The sequence below is a fragment of the Elephas maximus genome, chromosome 12, assembly GCF_024166365.1.
Source record: "Elephas maximus indicus isolate mEleMax1 chromosome 12, mEleMax1 primary haplotype, whole genome shotgun sequence".
NCBI lineage: Eukaryota > Metazoa > Chordata > Mammalia > Proboscidea > Elephantidae > Elephas > Elephas maximus.
Genome location: NC_064830.1, coordinates 81,667,254 through 81,687,329, shown reverse-complemented (window position 1 = coordinate 81,687,329; position 20,076 = coordinate 81,667,254). Strand labels below are relative to the sequence as shown.

Sequence of the window (20,076 nt, the reverse complement as noted above, 5' to 3'; positions counted from 1 at the left end):
CTACTTTACCAAGCATGATGTCCTTCTACAGGGACTGATCCCTCCTGATAACATGTACGAAGTATGTGACCCATAGTTTCACCATCCCTGCTTCTAAGAAGCATTCTGGTTGTATTTCTTCCAAGACAGGTTTGTTCGTTCTTTTGGCAGTCCATGGTATATTCAATATTCTTCACCAACACCACAATTCAAAGGCATCAATTCTTCTTCGGTCTTCCTTATTCATTGTCCAGCTTTCGTATGCACAAGGAAGCGACTGAAAACACCATGGCTTGGATCAGGCACACCTTAGTCTTCAAGGTGACGTCTTTGCTTTTCAACGCTTTAAAGAGGTTTTTTGCAGCAGATTTGCCCAATGCAATGTGTCTTTTGATTTCTTGACTGCTGCTTTCATGGGTGTTGATTGTGGCTCCAAGTAAAATGAAACTCTTGACAACTTCGATCTTTTCTCCATTTATCATGGTGTGGCTTATTGGTCCAGTTGTGAGGATTTTTGTTTTCTTTATGTTGAGATGAAGGGAAGTTTTTTAAATTTGTTTTTAAATTTTTTTGTTGTTTTGATTTTTGTTTTATTGTGGTGTGTGTATATATATACACACACATATATATGAATACATATATAGACACACAGACACACACACACACGGAGCCCTGGATGCACAGTGGTTAAGAGAGCTTGGCTGCTAACCAAAAGGTCAGCAGTTCGAATCTACTAGCTACTCCTCGGAAACCCTATGGGGCAGTTCTACTCCGTCCTACGGAGTTGCTGTGAGCTGGAATCGACTCAAAAGCAACAGGTTTGTTTTTGGGGGGTGTGTGTATACACACACACACACTCACAACAAAACATTTGAAATTTCTACATGTTCAACTCAGTCTCTTTGTTACTGATCTATTCAGATTTCTATTTCTAAACACATGAAAAAATGCTCAGTATCACTAGTCATTTGTTGTTACTGTTAGGTGCTGTTTGAGTCAGCTCCAGCTCATAGCGACCTTATGTATAACAGAACAAAATGTTGCCTGATTCTGAACCATCTTCTTGATCATCAGTATGTTTGAGGCCATTGTTCTGTCTATTGTGTCAATCCATCTCATGGAGGGTTTCTCATTTTTGCTGATGCTTTTCTTTACCAACCATGATGTCCTTTTTTAGTTATTGGTCTTTCCTGATGATGTGTCCAAAGAAAGTGAGTAGAAGTCTTGCCATTCTTGGTTATAAGGAATATTCTGGTTGTATTTCTTCTAAGACTGATTTGTTCATTCTTCTGGCAGTCCATGGTATATTCAATATTCTTTCCTAACCCCACAATTCGAATGCATCAATTCTTCTGTCTTGCTTTTCCATTATCCAGTTTTCACATGCATATGAGGTAACTGAAAAGTCCATGGCTTGGGTCAGGCCCACCTTAGTCACCAAAGTGGTATCTTTGCTTTTTAAAACTTTAAAGAGCAGGAAACTCTTGTGGCGTAGGGGTTAAGAGCTATAGCTGCTAACCAGAAGACTGGCAGTTCGAATCCACCAGGTGCTCCTTGGAAACCCTATGGGGCAGTTCTACCCTGTCCTATAGGGTTGCTATGAGTTGGAATTGACTCAACAGCAACGGACTCGGTTTTGGACCAGTTTGCTGAGCAGATTTGCCTAATGCAATACATAGTTTGATTTCTTGCCTGCTTCTTCTTGGATGTTAACTGTTGATCCGAGTAGAATGAAAATCCTTGATAACTTCTTCTTCATTTATCATGATGTTGCTAATTGGTCCAGTTGTGAGGATTTTCAGTTTCTTCAATTCTGGTGTAATCCATACTAAAGGCTGTATGTAGTCTTTGACTTATATCAGTAAATGCTTCAATCTGCCTTCATTTTTGGGATGTAAGAAATCAAATGACGTTTTGCACTGGGCAAATGTGCTGCAAAAGGCCTGTTTAAAGTGTTAAAAAGCAAAGATGTCATTTTAAGGACTAAGGTGTGCCTGACCCAAGCCATGGTATTTTAAGTGTCCTCATAATGCATGCAAAAGCTGGACAATGAATAAGGAAGACCAAAGAATAATTGGTGCATTTGAATTATGGTGTTGGTGAAGGATATTGAATACACCATGGACTGCCAGAACAATGAACAAATCTGTCTTGGAAGAAATACAGCCAGAATGCTCCTCAGAAGCAAAGATGGCGATACGTTGTCTCACATACTTTGGACATGTTACCAGGTGGGATCAGTCCCTTGAGAAGGACATCATGCTTGGTAAAGCAGAGGGTCAGTGAAAAAGAGGAAGGCCTTCAACAAGATAGTTTGACACAGTAGTTGCAAAAATGGGCTCAAACACAGCAAGGATTGAGAGGATAGTACAGGACCAGGTTAGTGTTTTGTTCTTTTGTACATAGGGGCATTGTAAGTCAGAATAGACTCGATGGCACTTAACAACAAGTTTTTGTCATATGCATATCACAGGTTCTTAATAAGTTCCTCCTCCAATCCTGATGCCACGTTCTTCTTCACATAGCCCAGATTTACAAATTATTTGTGTAGCATTCAGACTGAATAAGTTAGGTGAAAGAAAACAACCTCGCTGCATACTTTTTCCAATTCTGAACCACGCAGTATCCCCTTTTTCTGTTTGAACAAATGCCTCTTAATTCATATACAGTTTCCACACGACAACCACTAAGTGTTTTGGAATTTCCATTCTTCAAAATGCTGTATTTTGTTATTAGAGAAATGCAAATCACAAGAAGGTTATCACTTCACACCCCCTAAGGTGGATATGATTTTTAAAAAGCAAAACAACAGGTATTAGCAAGGATGTGGAGAAACTGGAACACTCACCCATTGATGGTGGGACTTTAAAATGGTCAGCTACTGTGGAAAAAGGTGGAGGTTTCTCAAAAAGTTAGACATAAAATGATTTAGCAATTCCACTCCTAGGTATATACCCAAAAGACTTGAACACAGGAATGCAAAGAGATACCTGTACACCAATGTTCACTGCAGCACTATTCACAATGGCCACAAGGTGGAAACAGCCTAACTGTCCATCAACAGATGAATGGATAAATAAAATGTGGTAATACTTAAAATGGAATATTACTTATTCATAAAGAGAAACGAAGTCTTGATACATGCTACAACACAAACTGTGAAAACACTATGTTGAGTCAAATAAGTCAGTCGCCAAAGGCCAAACATTATATGATCTCACTCATATGAAATATCTAGAACAGGCAAGCGTATGGCGACCAAAGTTTATTTGTAGTTACTAAGGGCAGGCAGGAGGGAGGGGGAGCAGAGGCTCACTGCTTAGGGGACACTGAGCTTCTGTTAAGGATGATGGAAAAATTTGGAAACAGACAATGGTGATGGTTGAACAACATGATAAACATAATTAATATTAGTGAATTGTACACGTGAAGCATGTTGAAATGGCAAATGTCTTGTTACATATATAAATATACATATACATTTATTGCAAAAAAAAAAACAAACCACGAAGGAGATTATATATGATACAAAGAAGGGGGGAAAAGAATTAAAGAGGGCAGTGACGAATCTGTGAAACATTTCATAACATGGAGGAACCTGGAAGGCATTATGCTGAGCGAAATTAGTCAGAGGCAAAAGGACAAATATTGTATAAGACCACTATTATAAGATCTTGAGAAATAGTATAAACTGAGAAGAACACATACTTTTGTGGTTACGAGGAGGGGGAGGGAGGGAGGGTGGGAGAGGGTCTTTTACTGATTAGTTAGTAGATAAGAACTACTTTAGGTGAAGGGAAGGACAATACTCAAGGACAATACTCAATACATGGAAGGTCAGCTCAACTGGACTGGACCAAAAGCAAAGAAGTTTCCAGGATAAACTGAATGCTTCAAAGGTCAGTGGAGCAAGGGCAGGGGTTTGGGGACCATGGTTTAAGGGGACTTCTAAGTCAATTGGCAAAATAATTCTATTATGAAAACATTCTGCATCCCACTTTGAAAGGTGGCGTCTGGGGTCTTAAATGCTAACAAGCGGCCGTCTAAAATGCATCAATTGGTCTCAACCCACCTGGAGCAAAGGAGAATGAAGAACACCTAGGTCACACGATAACTATGAGCCCAAGAGACAGAAAGGGCCACATGAACCAGAGACCTACATCATCCTGAGACCAGAAGAACTAGTTGGTGCCCGGCCACAACTGATGACTGCCCTGACAGGGAGCACAACAGAGAACCCCTGAGGGAGCAGGAGATCAGTGGGATGCAGACCCCAAAACACAAAAAGACCATACTTAATGGTCTGATTGAGACTAGAGGAATCCCAGTGGTCATGGTCCCCAAACCTTCTGTTGGCCCAGGACAGGAACCATTCCCGAAGAAAACTCATCAGACATGGAAGGGACTGGACAGTGGGTAGGAGAGAGATGCTGATGAAGAGTGAGCTATTTGTATCAGGTGGACACTTGAGACTGTGTTGGCATCTCCTGTCTGGAGGGGGGATGAGAGGGTAGAGAGGGTTGGAAGCTGGCAAAATTGTCACGAAAGAAGAGACTGGAAGGGCTGACTCATTAGGGGGAGAGCAAGTGGGAGTATGGAGTAAGGTGCATATAAACTTATATGTGACAGACTGACTTGATTTGTAAACGTTCACTTGAAGCTCAATAAAAATTAAAAAAAAAAAGAATTAAAGAGGGGATTCCACTATAGGTCCTGCAGCCATTAAAAAGCTAATAAAGGGAATACAATGTCCAACTTTACCCTAATATATTTGACACCTTAGAAAAAAATGGACCAATTCTTGAAACTCACAAACTACCAAAACTCAATGAAGATGAAATAGACAATCTGCTTAGCCCTATAACCATTAACAAAATTGAATGCACAATAAAAAAAAGACGCTGCAAAAAAACAAAAAAAACTCAAGGCCTAGATGGTTTCACCTAGGGATTCTATCAAACATTTAAATAATAATTAACAACAATTTTATACCATCTCTTCCAGAATATAGAAGGGGAGGTAATAACTTCCCAAGACATTTTATGAAGCAAGTATACCCTGACACCAAACCATTTAAGTACAAAAAAGAAAACCATAGAAAGGAATGGCTATACAGATCAATATCTCATGAACTTAGATGCAAAAATCCTCAACAAACTATTAATAAAGTGAATCCAGAGGTGTATAGAAATAATTACACATCATGAATAAGATCTAGGTGTTTGTGTCAAAGATCCTCAAGATCACTCTAAGCTTTGATGATTCACTGAGAGTCTCACAGACCTCAGCATACTGGCATAACCATGGCTAAGACTGGCATAACCATGGCTAAGATATAAAGCAGTATCAACAAAGTGATAAGACCATGGGACAAAGTGTGGAGGAAACCAGGCGCACACTTCCAAGAGTCCTTTTCCAGTAGAATCACACAGGTTGCACTTAATTCTTCCAGCAATGAACTATGACAACACACGTGGAATAGTGTGGAACATTTCTGCACGTGCATCCTCTGCCTAACACCAAAATTCAATACTCCCGGAAGAAAGCAGGTGTTCAGCATAAGCCATACTGTTTCCACAAAGAACTTAGGCACAGTGAACCACTCTTATCATTTAAGGAATGGTGGGAACCCTTCCAAAATCTACATTCTTAGGACCAGCCAAGGGCCAATCTTTCAAGCAAGGCTCTCTAAGGATAGAAGTCTCAGGCCTGTTGTGTTATTCTTTCTGCATAATTGTGAATAATATTTGCCATAGTATATTAAACAGTTAAAATACCTGTGATATTTAAAAGTCTTAGCTGTTAAATTTTATATTTGTACCCTAAAATGGATTACTAGGGTTGATATTCTGATGGTTTCATATACAAGAAATATATAAGAAACATATACGGCCTAAAAAAAAGAAATTATTTAATATTTTGGGGAATAATTTTAAAAAAATTATCAGCAGAGAATCATTTCTACAGAATTTCTAATTAGACCAATCTGGGGTTATCTGGCCACACATATTTCACTCATGTGAGCAAGGAACCAATTTTCATTTTACCTTTAAATATGAGATATAGTCTTGACACATGGTAAGTGCACAAAGGACTTGCTGAATGAGTGAATGAATGAATATCTCCATCCCCTGACTTGATTTCAGAAGTGATTTAAAAGCAACTTCTGCAGGGAGCATTGTTTAGTGTACCCTAAGTTCCAGCTGGTCACAATTTTATTTTATACTCTCTTCTTATGTACGCACTGGGCCTTATCACTTTCAATGCTCTCTGCACTTCCTGTCAAATCATTTCGTGTGCCATTCGTCTCTTCTGTTGGAATGTAAGCAGAGGCTATACAGGAAGGGCTAGAAGGAGCTCCCAAATACGATTCTATTTTGGACAATTAAAAGAGGTTCTATCACAAAAGGAGTCTCAGACTCACCTTTACTGAAGAGTGTGCTAACCATAAAGCCGAAGAATATTGAAGCAATGGCGTAACACATAAAAAAGACAAAGATGGAACTATAGTCACTGTGGTAGAAGATTGGCTTATCTATAACCTACAATGAAACAATTAGGAAGTCAGGTGAGTTACGCAGTAAGTGGTATCACATAAAAAGAAGGGAGGAGGGAGAAAACGATAGCCCTAACGATACAGATCACACTGGTTAATGACTGAAACTGAATGAGATGGAAAGTTAACTAATTTCTTACAGAATGGTTTAAATCCTGCTGAGAGATTCAGCAGCTTCTGAGTTTCCACAGTGGAGACAATGAAAACCACATTTCATCCTCTTGGCAACCTGAGACCAATTAGCCTACACCATAATTATTTTTTCACTTTCAAAGGATAGCTACAGCAGACTGCAACCAACTGTACTGTCACAGCCACTAAGAACAGGTAGTTACTTAGCACTTGAAATGTGGTTAGAGTGACTGAGGAACTGAATTTTAATTATTTTGAATTTAATTTCAAGAACTGAGACTGTATCAAATACAGATTCAAGTATTTCTAATGAAAATCTGGTATCCGAATTGAGATGTGTTGTAAATATAAAATACATACCAGATTTTAGAGACGCTGTGAAAAGAGTGCTGTAAAGAGCTCTTTTGATTTTCAATTGGTTACAATGTTGAAATAATAATATTTTGGATATATTAGGTTAAATTAAATATATTATCAAAATAATTTTCACCTGTTTCTTCTTACCTTTTTATTTCTAGTGGCTATCAAATATTTAATATTACATACATAACTCAGATTGTATTGGACGGCATTTAACTAGACACTTGCCTTGGTAAAGAATAACACGCATATCAAAGAGATAATAATGATATGTAAAAGTAAGAATGTGAAGAAATAAGCAGCCCAAATAATCCAGTTTCTGAGTCCAATGATGAGCTGGTACTCCTGTTGGAAAGTCAACACAAACCAAATATTACATATCAGCAATATAGCTTCTATAAATAGTCAATATCATCTCCATCTTATAAATGAGAAAATCAAGGCTCAGAAAGTCAAGTGTCTTGATCAAAATTATACAGTTAGTAAGAGGCAATATTGGGATTCAAACTTATTTCTCCCAAGTTCAGAGGTCTTTCTCTTAATACCATACCTGGTACTGAACCAAAATAGAAAACATTTCAAATTAAACCTTAAAGCACTGAGATTAAGATCTCTTCTATTATATCCTATTTCCAGGAATATTAGAAAAATGTGCTTGCATTTTTTTTTTAAACCTAACTGTAAACTCTCAGAAGTAGGAAAAATAAAGTCCCCAGTGTGGTAAAACCACGAGTATTTTTCAGAAATATTTGGCTGTAGACAGATATTTCAAGTTTTAACAATACAAAATTGCTAATGAAATATGATTTAGTTAACACATGATGCTTTGCAAATCCTGCAAGAGTAATACTTACAGATTGGCTATTTGAGATAAAAGATGTTTTAAACTAGAAACTCCTTTAGTCAGCCAAAGGTCTGCCTGTGTGTGTGTGTGTGTGTGTATGCACACACACAAATTTGTATGCACAGAGAAGGAGAGAAAGAAAGGAACATATTCCAAAGTTTTAACAGTGCTTGTCTAGGGTGAAGGCTTTTTTATATTGTTTTGTGATAAGCAGAATGTCCCCCTAAAGTTATCCACACTAAAACCCTGGAACATGTGAATATATTAGGTAACATAGCAAAAGGGATTTTGCAGTGTAATTAAGGTTATGAACCTTAAACATGGAGAGATTAACCTAGATTATCCAAGTACACCCTACCATATTTTCTACGTATTTGTTCTATGAAATATTGACAGAATAAAGTCAAAGTGTGCAAAGAGAGTTGTCAAATTGTCTTTTTCTCCTTTCATATCTATCAGTTATTGCCTCATGTATTTTTAAGCTGTTATTAGATGTACACAGGTGTAGGTTTGTTACCTATTATCATTATGCAATGTCCCTCTTCACTCCTTGTTCTGAAATCTATTTTGTTAATATAGATACTTCAGCTTTTCTTTCGGTTAGTATTTGTGCAGTATATCTTTCACCAGCCATGTATTTTTAACCTATTTAAGTCTTTAAAGTGGGTTTCTTGTATTTAGCATATAGTAGGGTTTTTCTTTTTCATTCAATCTGATAATTACTGACTTTCAGCTGCTATGTTTAAATTTAGTGATCATATATTTGGATTAAAATCTACCTTTTCGGTAGCTATTTTCTATTTGTTGTATTTAGTCTTTCTTTTTTCCTCCTATTCTGTCTTCTCTGGTTTTAATGAGCACTTTTATTACTCATTTATTATCTCCTTTATTGACTTGTTATATACAAATCTTTAATTTTTTTGGCAGTTGGCCTACAATATGATTTTTAAAGTAAGTGAGTCCAACTTCAAATAGTATTTATACCACCTCATATGTAGTGAAAATATTTATTCCCAGCTTTTTTCTCCCACTCTTTCTGCCACTACAGTCATACATATAATCTTTTCATGTACTATAAGCCTCAATACATTGTTACTTTTATTGGTTTAAGCAGAAAATTATCTTTCAGAGCAATTAAAAATAATAAAAAGACTTGGGAGTGGAGCCAGGATGGAAGACTAGTCAGATGCATTAAGCCATCCTGCCAAAACAAAGACCTGAAAAACCAAGTAAAACAGATACAGATGTCAATCCTAGAACCTTGAACCTTAAATGAAGGGATAAAGTATTAGATTGGAAGTCACTGAGGAGAAGAGGAAACTGATAGAAAATGGGGAAGGCGCAGAGATACCGAGTGGAGGTTCCTGACCAAATGGCATGACTTGGCGTTGCCATCTTGGAATAAAGTCAACAGCCCCGCACACAGAAAGGCACCTCCACAGAATTCCCCACAGGAGATAGAGGTTTGGTGTGTACACACTCAGGATTAAGTTAAGAGCATGTTTGCTGGTTGCAATTCAAAGTTAAACTCCGGACCCCTTCCTCCGCCCACCATGGTACTCAGGGGACTCATCCCAGACCATAGGCCCCTTCCCACCAGCTCTGGATCCCTCCTGCTGACTGCCATGGCACCCAGGTGACCGAACCCAGACCCCTCCTTGACAGCTTCAAACCCTTCTCGCCAGCTCTGAAACCTTTCTGCCACCTGCTGCAGCTCCCAGGGGATCTGATCCAGACCCCAGGCCCCTTACTGCTGGCTCTGGACCCCTCCTGCTATACACTGCAGCCCCTAGGGATCCAGCCTGGACCCCAGGCCCGTCCTGGCCAGCTATGGACCCTTCCTGCCAGCTTCAGACCCCTCCTATCACCTGCTGCAGCCCTGAGGGGACCTGGCCCAGACCCCCAGCCCCTTCCTGCTGGTTCTGGACCCTTCCCCACTACCTGTTGCAGCTCCGAAGGGACTGAGCTCGGACCTCAGACCCCTTCCTACTGTCTCTGGAATCTTCCTGCCACTTGTCATGGCCCTGATAGGACCCAGCCTGGACCCCAGGCTTTTCCTCCAGCTACAGACCCCCCCCAACACCCACTGTGACCCCGAGGTAACCAGACTCCAGGCCCTTTCCCACTGGTTTGGGACCTCCCTTCCCTCCGCAGATTGCAGTGGCCCCACTCCAGCCCCCAGCCTGTTTTATGCTGCAGACAAATGACCCATTTACACCCCTTCCCTTCCTGCTGGACCTTCATCACAGCTGACTGCCTGGCCTGCACACCAGAACAAGGTGGTGAGAACTATCATACCTATAGACGAGCAAACAACAAAGTACACCTGGTCCACCTGCCCAGATATAACCAAACAAAACAGAAAAGCAGGAAACCAACCTACAATAAATAAAGAAAATAATACCTGAATGTCTCAGAGACAGCAGACAGTAACAAAACATATTTAAAAAAAACAGGACAAGATGGCTCCAGTAAGCAACCTAAATTAAAGCACCAGTTGAACTTCCAGCAGAAGGAATGGCATTGGAACTACCTGATAGGAATTCAAAAGTCTAATATTCAGGGTTCTCCAAGAGATTAGGAAAGAGATCAAGGAAAACACAGACAAAATCATGGAAAGTACAGACAAAACCAACCAAAACATAGCCCAAATCAAGGAAAACACAGACAATGCAGTACAATAATTCAGGAAAATAATACAAGAACAAAATGTCAAAATAAAACAATCAGAAATCATATAAAACAGCAATTAAAATCTAAAGGATGAACAACACAATTTCAGAAATGGACAACGCAATAGAAGGTTTTAGGAGCAAATCTGAAACAATGGAAGACAGAATCAGCAGAACTGAAGACAAATCCATCTGTGCCACTTTGAGGAAAAATCAGAGAAAAGAATGAAGACAATCTACAAACTATGTGGGATGTAACCAAAAACAAAAATTTGTGTGTGATAGGAGTTCCAGAACAAGGGAAGAAAATGGAAAACACAGAGAAGATCACTGAAGATTTGCTGACCATCCAAGAAGCTCAGTGGACCCCCATACAGGACAGACCTCAAAAGAAAGTCACCAAGATACATCATGGTGTGTCTCTGGCCAAAACCAAAGACAAAGAAAGAATTCTGAAAGTGGCTCGAGAAAAATGAAAAGTTATGTACAAAGGGGAAACAACCAGAGTAAGCTCTGATTACTTGGCAGAAACCATTCAGGCAAGAAGGCAATAGGAAAATATATGTAAAACCTTGAAAGAAAAAAATTGTCAACCAAGAGTAACATACCCTACAAAACTCTCTCTCAAATGCGATGGCAAAATTAAGACATTTCCAGATAAACAGAAATTAAGAAAATTTGTAAAAACCAAACCAACTTAAAAGAATTATTAAAGGGAGTCCTTCAGTTAGAGAACCAACAACATCAGACAACAACCTCAAATAGGACACAGGTCAGTATTAGACAAATACCAACCTAACTAATGAACTCTCAAGGATAAAACAAAACCAAAAAATTCAGAACAGGGAACTAGAGACATCAATCTGTAAATGCGACAATGTCAGAACAATAAAAGGGGGGATACACAGTGAAGATACAGAACTTTCAAATGGAGAGGAAGTCAAGGTGATAAAAAAAAAAAAAAATCAAGGTGACAGCAAGTAATAAAAGACCAGTTCAAACTTAGGAAGATAAAGGTAAATTTCAAGGTAACCACAGAGAAAGTTAACAAACCTACTCACCAAAATAAAGAAGAAAAACATAAAGCTTCAGTACAAAATCTACGATATCAAAAGAAACAGAAAAAAATTTCCACAAACAAAAGGAACTCCAGGCAGGAAAGTAAGAGGAACAACAAAAAGCACTACAAAATGACAACAATAAACTCACACCTATCGATAATCACATGAATGTAAATGGCTTAAATGCACCCATAAAGAGAGAGTGACAGAATGGATAAAAAATCATGACCCATCAATATGCTGTCTACAAGAAACACACCTTCGACACAAAGACATAGATATATTAAAAATCAGTGGATGGAAAAAAATATATATATCTAGCAAACAGCAATCAAAAAAGAGGAAGAGTGGAAATACTAATCTCAGATAAAACAAACTTTAAGGCAAAATCCACCATAAAAGGCAAGGAAGGACATCATATGATGATTAAAGGGACAGTCCACCCTGGTGACATAACCATAATAAATATCTATGCACCCAACGACAGGGCTCCAAAATACATAAACTTTAATGGCACCAAAAAGAGAAACTGATAGTTCCACAATAATAGAAGGAGACTTTAACACACCACTCTAGGTAAAAGACAGAACACCTAGAAAAAAACTCAACAAAGATACCGAATATCTAAAGGCCACCATCAATCATCTTGACCTCACAGACATATATAGAACACTCCACCCAACAGCAGTAATGTATATATTCTTTTTCAATGCACATGGGACATTCTCCAGAGTAGAACACATCTCAGACCACAAAGCAACACTCAACGAAATCCAGAACACTGTGATAATACAAAGCATCTTGTCTGATCACAACACCAACAAAGAATAAATTAATAACAGGAAGAACAAGGAAAAAAATCAAATACTGGAAACTGAAAAACACCTTGCTTAAAAACCACTAGGTAATAGAAAAAAATCAAAGATGAAATAAAAAACTTCTAGAATCAAATAAGCATGAAAACACATCGTACTAAAATCTTTGGGACACAGCTAAGGCAGTACTCAGAGGTCAATTTATAGCAATAGGGACACATATCAAAAAAGAAGGGACAAAATCAAAATGTTAGCTTGACAATTTGAACAAATAGAAAGAAAACAGCAAAAGAAGCCCATAGCTACCAGAAGAAAGAAAATAATAAACATTAGAGCAGAAATAAATTAAATTAGAGAAACAATATAAAGAATCAACAATACCAAAAGTTGGTTTTTGAAAGAATCAACAAAATCAAGAAATCACTGGTCAAAAAAAAAAAAAAAACCAAACCAAACCCACTGCCATCAAGTCGATTCTGACTCATAAGTGACCAAAAAAAAAAAAAGGAAAGGAAGCAAATAACTAAGTAAGAAATAAAATGGGGGACTTTACAACAAACCCAAGTGAAATAAAAAGGATCAGAAGAGATTATTATGAAAACCTGTACTCCAACAAATTTGAAAACCTAGAGGAAATGGACAAATTTCTAGAAACACACTACCTACCTAAACTAGCAAAAACTGAGGTAGAAAATCTGGACAGACCTGTAACAAGAGAAGAGACTGAAAAGATAATTAAAAAAAAAAAACAAAAACTCCCAACAAAAAAACGGTCCTGGCTCAGACGGCTACATTGGAGAATTCTACCAAACATTCAGAGAAGACCTTGCACCAGTACTACTCAAACTATTTCAGAACATAGAAAAGGCAGGGACACCTCCAAATTCATTCTATGAAGCCAGCATAACCCCGATACCAAAATCAGGCAAAGATACCACAAAAAAGAAAATTATGGACCAATTATGCATAAATATAGGTGCAAAAATTTTCAACAAAATCCCAGCTAATAGAATTCAGCACCATATTAAAAAAATAATACACCATGACCAAGCGGGATTCACACCAGATATGCAAGGATGGTTCAACATTAGAAAATCAATGTAATCCGCTACATAAATAACCATTACTGAAGAAGAAGAACAAAGTAGGAGGCCTTGCGCTACCTGACCTCAGAACCTATTCTACAGCTACGGTAGTCAAAACATCATGGTACTGGTACAACAGACACATTGAATAATGAAACAGAATGGAGAACCCAGTTGTAAATCAATCTACCCACGGCCACCTGATCTTTGACAAAGACACAAAGTTCACTAAATGAGGAAAAGACAGTCTTTTTAACAAACGGTGCTGGCAAAAAAATGAAACAGGGCTCATACCTCATACCAGACACAAAAACTAATTTAAAATATAAAACTAAAAACTTTAGAGATAACGGAAGAAAAAAAAGAGTCAACACTAGGGGTCCAAGTATACAGCATAAACAGCACACAAACAATAATTAACAATACACAAACACCAGAAGATAAGCCAGATAACTGGGGTCTTCTAAAAACTAACCACTTTTGCTCATCGAAGGAATTCACCAAAAGATAAAAGGAGAATCTATAGACTGGGGAAAAAAATTTGGCTATGACATATCTGACAAAGGTCTAATCTCTAAAATCTACAGGAAAATCCAACACCTCTACAATAAAAAGACAAATAATCCAATTAAAAAATAGGCAAAGGATACGATCAGATAGTTCACCAAAGAAGATAGTCAGCTGGCTAACAGACACGTGAAGAAATGCCGGCAACCACTAGCCACTAGAGAAATGCAAATCAAAACTACAATGAGATACCACCTCGCCCCAACATTACTGGCACGAATAAAAAAAAACAAAACAGAAAATAAGAAATGCTGGAGAGGCTGTGGGGGGACTGGAACTCTCATGCACCACTGGTGGGAGTGTAAAATGGTACAACAATTCTGGAAAATGATATGGTGCTTCCTTAAAAAGCTAGAAATAGAAATTACCATACGATCCAGCAATCCTACTCCTAGGAATATATCCTAGAGAAATAAGAGTCGTCACACGAATAGACACATGCACACCCATGTTCACTGCATGTTACTATTCACAGTAGTAAAAAGATGCAAACAACCTAAGTGCCCATCAACTGATGAATGGATAAACAAACTATGGTGCATACACATACAGTAGAATACTCTGCAACAAGAAGAAGCAATGATGAATCTGGGAAATACCTCACGATATGGACAAATCTGGAGGACATTATGCTGAGTGAAATAAGTCAATTACAAAAGGACAAGTACTGTATGAGACCACCATTATAAAAAAAACATGAAAATGTTTCCACACAGAAACAATCTTTGATGGTTATGAGGGAGGGAAGGGAGGAGGGAAAAATACTAACTAGATAGTATGTAAGTGGTAACTTTGGAGAAGGGTTTAAGACAGTACACAACACTGGGGAAGTCAGCAAAACTTGTCCAGGGCAATGTCATAGAAGCTTCACAGACACATCCAAACACCTTGAGGGACTGAGCTACTGGGCTGAGGGCTAGGGACCATGGTCTCAGGGGTCATCTAGCTCAACTGGTAATAACAGAGTCTATAAAGATATTCTATACCTGACTGTAGTGAGTAGCAACTGGGGTCTTAAAAGCCTGTAAGGAGCCATCTAAGATACATCTACTGGTCCCATCCTGGTTGCCCCAAGAGCTGCCTTTAACATTTCTCGTAGGTTAGGTCTTCCAGGAATAAATTACCTGTGTTGTTTGTCTTTATTTCTCCACGTTTGAAATATATTTTTCACTGGATATGGAATGACAGATTTTTTTTTTTCTTTTCTTTTTTTCTGTCACTCTAGTGTCTTCTTACTTGCAGGTTTCTGATAAGAAGTTGGCTGTACTTCTTAACCTTATTCCTTTCTAGGTAATGCGTCTTTTTGTTTTTTTTTCCCCCCTCTGACTGCCTTCAAGATTTTCTCGTCTTTCATTTTCAGCAATTTATATAATAGATCTAGAGGGGTGTGTGTGTGTGTGTGTGTGTGTGTGTGTTGTATTTAACCTGATGTATGTCCTTTGAGCTTCTTGGATCTGTGGCTTGATGTCTGTATTACTTTTGGAAAAATTCTCTGCCATGAATTCTTCAATATTTATTTTACTCTGTTCTCTTATCTCCTTTTTGGGATTGCAATTATACACATTATACCATTTGATATAGTCCTACACCTTTTGGATGCTTTCTTCTGGATTTTTTGCATTTTATTTCATGTCTTGAATACAACTGCGTTGTATTCAACTTCACTGATTCTCTCCTTGTCTGGGTCAAGTCTACTGATGAGCCTGTCAAATGCATTAATTTTTCATACTGTGTATTTTATTTCTAGCAATTCTATTTGGCTCTTTCTTAAAGTTTTCTCTGCTAACATTACTTCTCTGATCTTGCATGTTATCTGCCTATTTACCCGTTGCCATAGAGTCGATTCCGACTCATAACGACCCTATAGGACAGAGTAGAACTGGCCCATAGAGTGTCCAAGGAGCGCCTGGCGGATTTGAACTGCCAACCCTTTGGTTAGCATTCATAGCACTTAACCACTACGCCACCAGGGAAACCCTGGTGGCATGGTACCTACTATACATAAAAGAACTAATGCAGCAGGCTTAAGACTATATTCTTAGAAAAGCATGCTTGCAGGGTTGGAGTTTGGTGGCATATGGGAACTAGCTGATAAACAGTTCCCTACAACGATATAAAACTTTTCATAAATGGTAAGGGTGACTCACTGTGCCTAAAGTATTAGTACAGACAATATAGTTTATGCTGGATACGTGTTTTCATTCTAGGAGTTTAGAATTTTGGTACCTGCTAGGCACAGAGTGCCTAAATGACCATCCCTCAATCAAAACCTTAGGTGCTAAATCTTTAATACATTTCCCCAGACAGAACCACCATAGATACGCTGTTTGATTTTAGTTGCTAGGACAAAAGTACACTATGTGTGACTGCTCACAGAAGGGAGAGAGCATGAAGAAGCTTCCATGTGGATTCCTGCAGGTTCTGTGTCTCTGTCCCTTATGATTCAACCATGTATCCTTATTATACCACTACAGTAAATCCCAGCTGTGAGTATAACTATATGCTGAGCCCCATGAATGCTTCAAGTAAATCTCAGAATGCAGGTGTGGTCTTGTGGACTCTCGATGCCTCTACCTTTCCCTTCAGAGCCTTTGACATATTAATCGTAATTATTTTAAATTCCCTGTCTGATAGTGTAGTGTGATTAATTACTTTTGTGCGTGGCCTTTCTAGCCATGGTCTTGTAACTCCCACCCAGGTGACTGTCTGATAGGGTAACTACAGCCTACCAAGGGGACTGATCAGTTTTGCCTTAAAAGTGAGCCCATTCCAGAGCAGAGAGGAGGAGCCCACCACCACCAAGGAAGGACAGACCAGCAGAAGAGACCCAGCAGCAGAGGCCTGGCAGGAGAAGACAGCATGGTGGGCTTCCTGGCCCACAGAGAGAGAAAGCTGATGCCTTTGGGCAGAGACTGAAGACCAGGGAGAGGCATGCCTGTGAGCTCAGCTGGGGAGACGCTATCCTGATGGAAGAACTGTATCCTGAGTGTTCTTGAGCTCGAATTGTAACTGTTACTTCCCTAATAAACCCCATAAATGTGAGTATGATCTGTGAGTTCTATGTGGCCATTGCAATGAATTATCAAACCCAGTAAAGAATGCTGTGGAGGGACAGGTGGTGTCAAAACTGGTAGAGATGGCAGAGAGAAGAGGCAGGTGTGACTTCCACCTCCTAAGAATCAGCCTTGGGCTGTTGATCTTGGTTTTCCTTCCCCCTTGTGGGGTTGGAGGAGGTGAGACACAACCCCCACACCATTTTTACAGATAATTCCAACATTTGTGTCATATCCAGTTCTTCTGTACTAACTGATTTGTCTCTTCAGACCATGTTTTTTCTTGAGTTTTAGAATGCCTTGCAATTTTTGTTGAAATATGTTTAGGGCAGTATAGGCCTTTAGTGCAGGGATGTATGCTAACTTAGTCAGGCCTTGGGCTGTGTTTTAAATTTATTGTCATTTTTATAGGGTTACTACGAGTCAGAATTGACCAGATGGCAACAAGTTTTGTTTTTGGTTTACGGTTACTAGCAATGAATTTGTTGTTTCTATGGGTACCAGAGACTTCAAATTCCTCTCATGACCTTGTTTTTGTCTTCCTTCTTGTGTCTGGGCCTTCCCTTTGTGCTGCTCTCCAAAGATACTGTGCCTCTTGAAGCTTTCCCAGCTTGGAAAATAGATATGTGGCATCAGTATTCACTCCTTCTGTTCTGTATTTGGATTTGCTACTGCTGGGATATAATAACCACATACCAGTGCTGAATATGTAGAAATAATCCAATTACTCATAAAAAAGAGCTCCACAGGCTTAAGAAAATCTTTACAGAAACTATCAGAAAATAAGTGGAACACTTCCTGATTTCAAAACATACTATAAAGTCACAATAATTAAAACAGACTGGTACTGGTGTAATAACAGACATACAGACAAATGGAATAGAATTGAGAGTCAAGGAATAAATCCATACATCTATGGTCAACTATGAGTCAGAATCAACTCAACGGTCACAGGTTTTACGGTTAACTGATTTTCAGCAAAGATGCTAAGTCCATTCAATGGGGAAGGAAGGCTCTCTTCAATAAATGGGAAAATTGGATTTCCAGATGTAGAATGAACTAGGATCCATGCCTCACACCACACACACACACACACACAATTCAAAATTGATCAAGGACCTAAACGTAAAAACCAAAACCATAAAATTCTTAGAATAAAATGAAAGGGCGGAGGTGAAGGCTGTAGGACCTAGCTTTTAACAATGGATTATCAGATGACAACCAAAACATAAGTATTAAAAGATAAAACAGATAAATGGGATCTCATAAAAGTTAAAAAGTTTTGTTCATTAAATGACTTTATCAACAAAGTAAACAGACAATTTACGGACCAAGAGAAAAGTTCCAGGAGCTATATATCTGATAAGAGTCTAATACACAAAACATGTATAAAACTTCTACAACTTAAAAACAATAAGACTAACAACCCAACCAAAAAGTAGGCAGACGACCTGAACCTACGTTTCACCAAAGAGGATATTCAAATGGCCAATAATTACATTAAAAGAAGCTCAACATCATTAGCCATAGGGGAGATGCAAACCAAAACTACAAAAAGATAACACTGCCCCCCTATTAGAATGGCAATGATAACAAACAAACAAAAACCCAAAATGGAAAACAACAAGTCATTGGAGAGGTTAGGGAGAAACTAGAACCCTCATTCATTGCTTGTGGGAATGTAAAACGATACAACTGCTGTGGAAAACCATTTAGCGCTTCCTCAAAAAGTTAAACAGAAAACTATCATTTTGTGTTCTACGACCCAGAAATCCCAATCCTAGATATATACTCAGAAGTAGTGAAGGCAGGAATGCAAACAGAAACCTCTGCAGCAATGTTCACTGGAGCACTTTCCACAAAAGCCAAAAGGTGAAAAGAACCAAAATGTCCATCAGGAGATGAATACATATACTTTTGGTATACATATACAATGGAATGCTACTTAGCCATAAAGAGAATCAATTCCTGATGCATGTTACTACATGGATGAACCCTGAAAACATCTTGCTGAGCAAATAAGCCTGTCACAGCAGGACAAGTATCGTATGATCTAATTTACATGAAATAAGCAAATACATAGAAACAAAAAATTATTAGTGATTACCAGTGGTGGGAGGGAGGGGGAAAGGTGGAGTTTTTGCTTGTGTGGCATGAAGCTTGTGTTAATGGGGGTAGAATGATTTGGAAAAGGATAGTGATGAACGACTGTACAACTTGAAGAATGCCATCAATGTTGCTGAATTGTACATGTAGCAATTGTTCAAATGGTGTATGTTTTGTTATGTATATTTGTACCACAATAAAAAAAGAGAGAGAGAGAGGGATTACCTTCAATCCATTTTCCTTTTCCCACACTATCAATCTCAGGATGGAAAGTATGCTTGGAGAGAACATGAATATGAACATAACAGGGAAGAAAGGACTGGAGAGCCAAAGTAATCCATCAAAGGAAGAAGCTGGATGTGGAAATCTCTGTACAAAAATGCTGATATTATCAAACAGCTTTTGTCCAGCACTGCTCTCATGATACAACATGATGGCTTTATCCAAGGCATACTGTACAGCCAGGAATCCTTCTTTGATGTACCCTGCATGATAAAACAAACATTGACAAGTAAAACAGGCTAAGGAGCAAATACGACACACAAAGAATGCAGTTCACAGCTTGTCACCTACAGAACCTAGACTGGCTGTATCATGGTTTTGACACAGATATAACAAATACTCTTTTAATTGAATCTTATTCACATCTTCCCAAAATTACAATATTTAATTCAAGTAGCAGGCTTGCCAGATGCGATTTCTATTTATAAGAATAATAATGATTTAATTAAATATTGGAGAGATGAAGACTTGGAAATGTAAAAAAATAATGAATCTCAGAACAATAGATATATTCTAGAGACTATTTTTTGTTTATTTCAGAAGGGCACCCAAGTAAGATTCAGT

The 20,076-nt window shown here is 38.4% G+C and overlaps 1 protein-coding gene across 1 annotated transcript in view; it reads right to left on the bottom strand.

Annotated features, from left to right (window-relative positions):
- Window positions 1–20,076, bottom strand: part of LOC126087506 (phospholipid-transporting ATPase ABCA3-like) — a 249,445-nt gene that overhangs the window by 193,838 nt on the left and 35,531 nt on the right. Inside the window, exons 5-7 of the mRNA XM_049905037.1 lie at window positions 19,456–19,715; window positions 7,250–7,372; window positions 6,404–6,509 (exon numbers count right to left, since the gene is read on the bottom strand). Coding sequence (XP_049760994.1) covers window positions 6,404–6,509; window positions 7,250–7,372; window positions 19,456–19,715 — 489 coding nt within the window. The remainder of the gene's footprint in view (window positions 1–6,403; window positions 6,510–7,249; window positions 7,373–19,455; window positions 19,716–20,076) is intronic.